At 42.7% G+C, this 9,803-nt stretch overlaps 1 protein-coding gene and 2 pseudogenes across 1 annotated transcript in view; 2 read left to right on the top strand and 1 right to left on the bottom strand.

Annotated features, from left to right (window-relative positions):
• Nucleotides 1-2,945: 2,945 nt before the first annotated feature.
• LOC142175726 (uncharacterized) lies at nt 2,946-5,143 on the bottom strand (annotated as a pseudogene).
• A 6-nt stretch (nt 5,144-5,149) lies between these two features.
• LOC142175725 (uncharacterized) lies at nt 5,150-5,772 on the top strand (annotated as a pseudogene).
• Nucleotides 5,773-6,466: 694 nt separating this feature from the next.
• LOC107809469 (uncharacterized) overlaps nt 6,467-9,803 on the top strand; it is a 4,257-nt gene continuing 920 nt past the window's right edge. Inside the window, exons 1-4 of the mRNA XM_075242706.1 lie at nt 6,467-6,546; nt 7,102-7,183; nt 7,471-7,641; nt 7,720-7,866. Of these exons, the coding sequence (XP_075098807.1) occupies nt 6,467-6,546; nt 7,102-7,183; nt 7,471-7,641; nt 7,720-7,866 (480 nt within the window). The remainder of the gene's footprint in view (nt 6,547-7,101; nt 7,184-7,470; nt 7,642-7,719; nt 7,867-9,803) is intronic.

Raw genomic sequence — 9,803 nt, 5'->3', positions numbered from 1 at the left:
GAAAGAAAATCTCTTACATGCCGAAGGTACATCTGAGACCTTCCTTCCAAGCAACTATGACATAGATAGACAGATGCGAGTGTACTTCAGGAAACTAGCAAGCCTTGCCATTCGGATGAAAGGAATATCATCCTAATGAAAGCATGATTCTCCCTTTATCAATATTTGAGATGCCTGGTTGTGCCAATTTTCCTAGTTGACAATATGACTTTTATGCCTGACGGTAGCTCGGATCTTATGTTCTTTAGATGCCCAGCTTATCTGCCAGTTAGCGTATTGTGTTTCATACCACTCATCACTGAACAATAGTTTAGCTAACCCCTTGTCTGGCTGTAAAAATAAGAGGTTAGTTCACAACTTTGAAAGCCGAAGACGAAGCGAGGAAGTCAGCTATAGAGCATCAGATAAGGAAGATATTTAGGCAACCTAATTGACCTACCAGACTCTAAAGAAAGGGTACCACTTATTTGGAAACTAGAAACTTGCCGGTTTCCAAGCGAAGCTCGATGCTACTTTAACACAAAGGCCGGTGTCCATCATTGAAAGTGGCATCTCTGTTTGCGCACATTGGAGAAAGTGCTCTGCTAGTGAAATCGGTCCGTTGACACCAATAATTGTTTCAACCAAGGCTGAGCACTCTTCTCGAATTTTTGGATGCACTCTCGCTTTAAGTAGTTGAAACCTCTATGTGGAAAAGTTTCTTATTGCGAAATGAATGTCATTGTAGAAGCTCTCATTCAAACAAGGGCTTCCTATACTGTACTAAATAGAATCAGTGGACATAGAGCATGTCCCCCTCCTGACGTTCCCCTAGCGGGAGAACTATCAATAATGATTATTACTCCTTATGCATGTTTCCGCTCAACTCTCCCTTTAGAGCTACCCTTGCCTGAAAGTGGAAGAGGTAGATTACTAACCTACTGAAGTAACTAGTCTTGTCCGAAAGCCTCAGGCGAAAAGATAGCTTAAAAGTAACAAGATTCTGAAAGAAAGACAAGCCTTAAGGCAACTAAATCTAGGAAGGTTGGTTATAGTGACTAGTCTTTCTTATCCGAAAGCAAGCAAGACAACAAGGGAGGTTTTAGGCAACTTGCTGGTTTCGAGATGGGTTTCCTTGCGAGTGTGTCCACTTGTTTTCCTATTCAATTTCTGGTTCCAATTTCAGAAATTTCAGATTCTTATTGCCACTACTTAGCATACACTAGTTAAAAGGTTAAATGGTTCATTTTTCTTAACTTTAGATGAGTTAGGTTCTTCATGCAAAGAAGCCAGGCGAAAAGCACACATGAAGATTATAAATAATATGTTAAAATCGAATCATCGACAAGACGTTTATCAGAGAGATTTTATTATGGGATACAATCAAAGGGCTCATAAAATTCAAAACTTGAGAAGTAAGGGAATATCAATGTCCTTTGTTGAACAGGGAGCGAACGGACGGCAAATGACTTTGATCTCATGCTGGCCTTTACTTAGGCTACTAATAAAGGGGTTAAGGTTTGACAAATCAAGATTGGGGCTTCGTTTAGCCGCCTATGTAGTAAGAATAACTATGAGTTTGGTATTGAATAGCCATAGTGAGTTCATCACCAGTGGCATAAGCAGAGGAGGCATATGCGGTGGGGAGAAAGGCAATTTACCTCACTTCTTACAATTCCAGTTGAACCCGCAACAAAGCCAGCGTTGCTTTCGTGGGATCAACTACTCGTTTTCGATATAGAAATGGATAATCAAAAACATCGTCTCTTTTTTTTTGAATCGAGCGAGATGACATGCTGAAACGGGTGCTAGATTGAAAATCGCCGCAGAACAAAGCAACGCTGTCGGTTGAGGCCTCACCTGGCTTTCATAAATCAGTCTCTTAACAATCAGTATTTCTTATGAATAGTAGGGAACTGAGGGAGAACTTATCGACGACAAAAAAAATGTGGTTTCTATTAGAGGGTCCCTGACGCCACGAGTCAAATGGAATTGAAAAGACTTTTTATATTTATAAACAAGGTGGCATATCGAAAGTGCCTCTAGTCGGTTTAATCATGGAACATCCAAAAAGTCTAGTCAAATGCAAATATTATTATTATAATAATATGCACTAGAACATGTTATTGAATTGAGTGAGAGGTCCCTTTCTTTCCTACTACTGAACCCGAAAATTACGTAGATTGCTTTGCTTGGGATTCGCTAAGTTACCAAACCAACCCATGTCATTTCACACGGAAAATGGTTTGTTTTGAGCGTTTGAAGTGGATGAACAATCAGCGTAAGTAATTGAGTTTTATGCCATCATGTATTTCTGCCTAGCAGCGCTGGAATCCGCTTTCATGCATCTTGGTTGTTGGTGGAGAAGAAAACCCACCTGAAAATAAAGATTCTATTTTCAATAGTTTCAAAGGCATGAATGAGCGTAGCCTTATTCAAAAGGAATTGATAGGAAGACTTTTCTCTCTCCGATTATCTCCTACAATAAGATAAGAGGTAAGAAGCAAGGAAGACTATTTATGAATAGCCCTTTTCAGTTCCAATGCGGGGAATCGAAAAAAAGACTATCTTTCTTTCGGGGTCATAGATTAGAGAATTCCCTCTTTCAAGCTTCCTTATAGGTAGAAGAGTTAGCAAAGGTACAGACAGCCGATCTAGCCAGGGAGCAATCATGTCCGCTTTCGATTCAATATCTTTCTTAACACCCGAAAAATTATATGCCTCTATACTAGCGTGCAATGAAATGCAGCTATTTCTGACGGATAACTATGTTAGCTAGGCCACCTGCCTTATCAGGGTTTCCATCCAAACTAGTGCCTTAAATAGGAAGGCAAATGAAATTATGTGGTATGGTATCGTATATAAGAGAAAGCTTGCTTTTAGGAGTGATCTTTCGCCTTTATTGAGGAGATATAAAACAAGCTTACTTACTACTAAAGCGGCAAGAAGCACCTTCTTTATCAAAGTCAACTTTCTCCCTTTTTACTAGTAGTTGAGTGCTCATTATTGTTCGGATCTTGACCGGATCCGAGCTTCCCAAGCTCTATGATGTTGGGGAACTCTGCAAGGGTTTTACCACATTTGTTAATTAACTATATTTGAGTCTTTGGTGTACTTTAGGATTATATTCCGAACCGAGGATTTGTGCTTGTGGGTCGGGGTGAATATTGTAGACCAGCGGATCTGGTGGTCGAAAACCGTTCGGACTTGGTAAGGGTTGTCACAACACCTGTAGTAGGACAGAGGACTTATCATGATGCTCGCGAACCAATTTACAATGTCTCTGTCACTGACGTTCATTAAGCAGGCCATGTGGATTGGCCAGGGTCTTCTTTGGCTAATGAGACCTCGATCCCAAAGACTTTGAAGTATCTTTTTGATAGGTTCCTCTATTTGTATGGGGAATTCACTGCTGATAGATCTTGCCCCCGCTGCCTTCTGACCCGCGAGGGTATACAATGACAATGTCGGGGCATGAGTGCCCAATTGTGAGACTACCTGTTGAACGTCCGATGGCACCTTGCTCTGACCTGAGCTATGCAACAACGATATCTCCCTTGATCCTTGCCATATGTGCTTGACGGCCCCCCATAAGACGCTCACTTGGGGACTTCTTACTCTAGCTGTTCTAAGAGTCTCCACTAGTTGAACCATGCCCAGTAGTCTCCCGGTTCCGTTCATCTCCTTCGCCAGCTCTTTGATCGAGATACTATTACCTAGGTTCCTAAACTTTGAATGGATGGCGTAGAATAGGTGGCAAGCAGTTATATGGATACGGTGCTTTACCTGTAGACGCTTCTCCAGCTCTTGCAAGAATTATATGGGAGTCACCCTCGGAGGGACTTCCTGAATGACCATACTGAGGAATTCTACCGGACTCTGTGCAACTATGGTTGTTGATCTTGCAGAGTCTACCCAAAGGTTCAAGCCAGATTGTAGGAAGTGGGCGATACATTTTTGTATTTCTATGAGAAGCTCGACGGAACCCACGATTCCCAGTAGTAAGTCGTCGGCATATCGCGTAACAAATCCTTATTAAGTAATAGGTTTTTACGGGGGCCAGCTTACGGGCCAGACCTCTCTCTAACCTGATAACAAGTATCGCCTCCCCACCTAGCTCTATCAGCAGGCCCTTTCTTTTGCAATGCTTAAAAGAGTCTCTCATGGCCCAATTATTATTACAACATTCTCTACCATAGAATTCGGACTTTCGGGTAAACCTGACGGCTTCTATGAAGAAGGCGGCACAAAGGAGGCTTGAGGGATTGTTAAGGAAGGTGGCAAGGGCTGACGAAGGGTGGAAAACGAAAGGCATTTTCTGGTCCCCTGAGCTGGGGGGGTCCTTGTGGAGGGGGGTGCCATGACGAAACAAGAGAATGAAAGGCCGGTTTGCATTGGATGCTCTTTAACCTCCCCACAATGATGGCTTTGTTGTCTTGGGGAGCATTGAAGCTTGCTTCTTCGTAAGACTTTTCTTGGTCATCAATACGACTTGTTCTTAATAGAACCGATCTTATTCTCTGAACAATCGGAATTTCGTACTTCTGTCGGATCCTCCCTATCTCCTGATCGACCTTGTGTAGGTAGATGTTGCCTGGTAGGGCCGATAGTAATACACTGTGTGGGATAAAGTAAGGGCCCTTCTCACCTCCTACGAGTCGTCCGGTGGAAAGACTTTCTGAATGGGGTAAAAGAACTTGGGATCGTCGATCTCTTCCTTAAAGATCGGGATGAGTCGATGTCAGTCGATGGTGTGAAAACACTTCCTAATTTCGAATTCCAACAACCAGCGAGAGGTTCCCCACTCTTCTTTGATCCGTCTTAGGACGGAGTGGAAGCCTCGACGCGAGCGGAAGTGCGATGTGTCTGGAAACTCGAGATCATAAATGGATTTGAGTACCATTCTGATTGCCTCTTTTATGATCCTTTCTATAGGTAGAACTACTGTGAGCGGTCTAAACTTCGAGCCTTATTTCTTTTTTCATATTGTAAAGGAGAGGAAAGCCCGTTTTTTGCTCCCTCTATTGATAGAAAAAGGGCACTCCTGCCGTCATTTCAGTGACTCATAGGGCTTCCCTCAGCCTAATCTTTTTTGTTCTTGAGAATGATCGCCACTTCTCCTAGGACCGGAATGATTATCCTTGCCCGATAGGTCTACATCCATCCCTGAATGTCGTCGGGTATTGTTAACTTCCCCGCCATTCTTGTAACTGTCACTTGTAATCCACGTAGATGTGTCCACACCCCCCCTAAGTGGACGAGAAAGAAAGGATTTCTCGGAGCAACCCCCCAGGTTCCAGACCCAGGAGTCGACTTTCCCGTATGAGCATTCGGTACATATATCAGTCCATGGAAGAGTGAAAAGGGTCACCACTACTGAGGATTCCCCCTAATCTTAGATAGGTCGTCTGAGGGTTCGCCGCGGTTCATTGTTGTGCTTACACATAAGGCTACTCTTTTTTTGAAAGCTCCGCAGGACCACCTACCACTAGTTTTCGGCCGGAGGGGTTTATTGCACAAAAACACCGGGGCGCAGGCTCCCAAAAAGAGAAGCCCAACGAATGTCAGATTCAAATCCCCGCACCTCATTAAGATCATATTGGCATACTCTCCCAAAAAGAAAGAGCAGACCCCGTTGAAGACGAGAGTGAGGTACAATATGGCCATTTCTGTCCACTACCCTTCTCACGGAGCCGTACGTGGACATTACCGCTCATACAAACTCCCAACCAACAAACAGTTAGCCTTACTCTACAAGGAATGGAAGTGTGGATGAATCGACATTTAATATAAGATTGTTGTTGTACACGATATCCATTTTAGTAGTCCTAGCTATCCACTTCACTATGTGGTAGAGTGTTCGTCCCCACCCGTTCGCAGGGGTACCTTCCCTTTTCATTGAGAGAAGTACTCAAAATTGACTCCCCTCAATTCGAAATCCGAAATAAGGGTATGGAGTTTCTCTAAGGAATGCTCTCCCATGGCGTTACGCGGATTCTCGAGGGCCTGAGCTCCCCCTCCCATCTAATCGCCCTACTACAAAATAAGGCGAGGGATCGACGCCTCACAGAGAACCCAACCTTTTCAAGTAGGGCCCGAAAGAAGTAAATCAAACCATTTTTCATATAAAGAAGATAAAAAAGGAATAGTATAGTGGCTAAGAAAGCTCCAGAGATTCTATGGGAATCTGAAAACGTCGAAGTAAGTTGTGGCTTATAAATAGGAAGATGAGGAGATAAGGGGCGAAGGATATTCATTATATTTGGAAATTTTTATGTTCATTCGCTCTGATCGCAGAGCGGTATACCCAAAAAAAAGAAGTGACTACCTTACTCAAGCAATTCTTCTTATTCTTATTCTTTCTTAGTTGAAGTTCCTATATTGGTTTTTTCTTTCTTTTATGAATGTTATAACTCCTAATTCTTTGGTAGCAGACCTCTTTGATAGTTCGACAGTTATACCCCATCTAACTCAACTATTCGACTGTATGGCTATTGTGATTGCGAGAGAAATGAGGGATGGCGCCTTCCTTTACCATCTGGCAGTTGAAAACAAAAGTGTTTCCAGGTACAGGGTTGTTAGGCTCATCCAAGGCGTATTTACGAAAGTAGCAGGGAACTTGACCATCAAGTTTGAAAAAAGCTGGCCAACCCTGTGTCACTTTCTTACGCCAGGAGAAAGGGAGATCAAAGAAGTAGAGGGCCGATACGCGAAGGATCAAATCATAGAGATAGCGGATCTTAAGAGGCGTAAGAAAAGGAACATCAGCAAAAGTAAAGAATCTTTCCTCTCCTTTCAGTCGAGCATGCCCGCCCTTTAGAACTTCCCTTCCCAAAGTAGGAGTAGGAGAAAGGAAAGTGCACTCGATCAATTACCATGTGGTGTCGTAAGACAAAAAGTCACCCGCAGGAGATTAATATCTTGGGGAAAGGCGTCTACTCTATGAACCAAGTTTTTTTGACAATGCACCAGCTTTATTTTTTCATCCTTGAGTAGCATTTACTTTCACTGATGAATAGGCGGATGCTTTAACATACGCGGATGTGTGACACAGAAAGAATAGATTCAGGTGCTCCTGAGTCAAGAGATTCTTCTCCTTAAGTTGCATTCTTGTAAGTACAGAAGGAATTCTCCTATCTCTGAAAAGATAAAGCTAAAAGCAATCTCTGGTATAGATATTGATATTGACCTGCCTCCAGGGGAGGTGGGTGGGATCAAGAGAAGCAAGGAAGGGCACATCATACTCTTCAGGGATTGTGTCATGTCAATTTTCATAGTGAATTTCTTGTGCATCCACCCTAAAAGAGAGAGCTCGATGCGGTGGGAAAGGAGAATCAACAAGATAGGATGATCTGTCCCAACTAACAAGAGTAGGAAGATTCCAGCTTTGAATCTTGTGCTTGACGGTGATCATTTCCACCACGTTGTAACATTATTTAGTGCTTTTTGTTTCAATGATTTGGAACCCTTCTTACTTTCTTTATTATATAGGGAAATTGTTTCTCTTGGTCTGCTAACTCCATAAAGGGCTGGTGGGTGGAGGTAGAGTCTCTAGTGCCAATGTCGATGAATCAAATGTGTCTGTTTATGGTATGGAATAGGAAGAGCAAGAATGTAACCGATATCGCTTGTCCTATCATCCGCGATGAGCTTCTTTCATTCGTTAGTATGGGGTTGGTAGAATCCTATGCTCGTATGTTTGAAATTACTATAGTCGCACCTGTCTTCCTTCCTTTTTAGTGCACATTAAATGGAAACCCTAATAGAGACTACCCACATGGTGATCAAAACTCTTCCGTCTCTGCTTCACTGTCAATTGATTGGCGCATGAACGAAGTTGTAACAGAGTATGTACGCGACGATCAAACACGGCTTTGCCAACTGCATGTGATAGGAAAAAAATAAAACTTGATCAGATAGTTCATGCGGGGCATTTCCCACCTCGCCTTTGATCTCTCCCTTGCCGTGTAGATAAATCTAGAAGAGCCTCATTGGCTTGACAACTGACAAACAAACCTTCCATTCTTATATTTACGTCACTTCTCTCTTTCTCGCATTGACCGGACGAAGGTTTCAAATGAGCATCCCATGGGGAAGCCATAGCTTGAACCTTCCTTCTCGCAGTCAGCTATATAACTCAGGCAGCAAAGGTTCGAGCAGGATGGCGGTTAGTTTTCCTCGTCTCTTTCTGGTAGGCGGCGGGAATAGCTCTTCTAGAATCAACATGGATTGAACAGATACTGGGAGTAGTCGTTATCATCTTCCATAGTAGTGATCCAGCAAGAAAGGGAAAGACCACTTAGCGCAGTGTAATAGGAAAGAGAGCGGCGAACACAACTTTCGTGTCACCAGAAATACTTTTTCGTTTATTGGGAGACTAAATGAAAAAGGCTTCGTCAAGCAGGCATGATTGTCACGTCGATCGACAGTTGAGAAATACTATCTCTGGGGCCCTTACTTCAGGGCTATCTTTCACCGTTGACAGACATGGTTAAACGTGCCATCTACTCCTGCTCTCCTAGAACAATGACAGTTTAGTCTGATTCCCCTTCCGAAAGTGCCACAACTCCTTCTATTACAACCCCTGAAAACTGGGCATTCGAAGCATCAATCTCATTCTATGCTCTATGTCATCTTCCTTATACTTTGACTATTAATTCATGTGCACAAACCTTCCTCACAAAGGAAAGCGGGAAAGTTATCTTTGCAAACAAAGGCCTTCTTCTTATACTATGGCATCTTGTCCAAAGCGAGCGGTCATGTAAACCCTTTGTCTATTCGGTTCTTTCCTTTAATAAGTACAATAATGTGATGCTTTCACGATGAAATACTGGGAATTTTTTATACTAGAGTCCCCCAGGAAATTAAGCCAATGATTGACTGTCCCTGCCTATTCTAACGTGGCATTCTATTCCTTCAAGTCCCACAGCTCTAAATGTGCCTATTCCTTCGACACCTTTCCATGGAAATAGGGGGAAAATGGCTTATTCCGCATCAAACTAAGACCGCTTATTCCAAGTAAGTGATCCATTGGCAAAAAGAGGGCCTTCCTCCTTCTTGCTTGAAGCTCTGTCAAAGAAGCATTCTATTCCGAAAAGGGTTAGGGCTAGGCTAAACCTCTTTCAAAGCCATGAAGTCCCAGAGCTCTTATTCCAAGAACTGGTGATATTCCCTTAACTTCAGATTCAATAGCACCAGTTATGAACCCCGAAAACAACAGGAAAGAGAGCATCGTCTACTTAGACTATCACACCGGCAACGAGAGCAGTAAGAGCAGATAGTGGAACAGAACTAGCAGCAGATAGGCATTCGGTTAGCTTGAAAATAGACTCGTAGTTAGCAATCAGATGCTTTCTCAACAACTATCTTTAGAATGTCCTATCTCTCTCTTCAATGCTTTAAAATGAGCTAGAAGGCTTCTTTAAGGCAGAAAAATAGGAGTTATAGTAGTTTCAGCTATTTGATTCAAATGAGCGCCCTCACTTCCTTTCCTTACTACGATATGCCCAAAAACAAAAGTGCAATATATCAAAGAGCGATGACACAAATTATCAGTGACCTCCTACATAACATATACGAGCCTTACGTGGATGATTTGGTAGTCATTTCAAAATAAAGAACCGACCACATCGAAAATTTATGCAAGGTCTTCGAAATGTTAAGAAAACATCAATTGAAGATGAACCCAAAAAATGTGCATTCGGGATCGGGGGAAGGCCTTAAATCAGTAGGGCAATAACATAGCTATTACTTAAGCCTACTCTTTCTTCAAGATACGAAACGAGCAGCCGAAAACGGCTGTCCCTATTGTATTTTAGATGGAG

Source organism: Nicotiana tabacum, chromosome 22, assembly GCF_000715075.1.
Source record: "Nicotiana tabacum cultivar K326 chromosome 22, ASM71507v2, whole genome shotgun sequence".
In the NCBI taxonomy this organism is placed as follows: domain Eukaryota; kingdom Viridiplantae; phylum Streptophyta; class Magnoliopsida; order Solanales; family Solanaceae; genus Nicotiana; species Nicotiana tabacum.
Note: the sequence above shows the minus strand (reverse complement) of the source record. Positions and strands in the feature narration are given on the sequence as shown.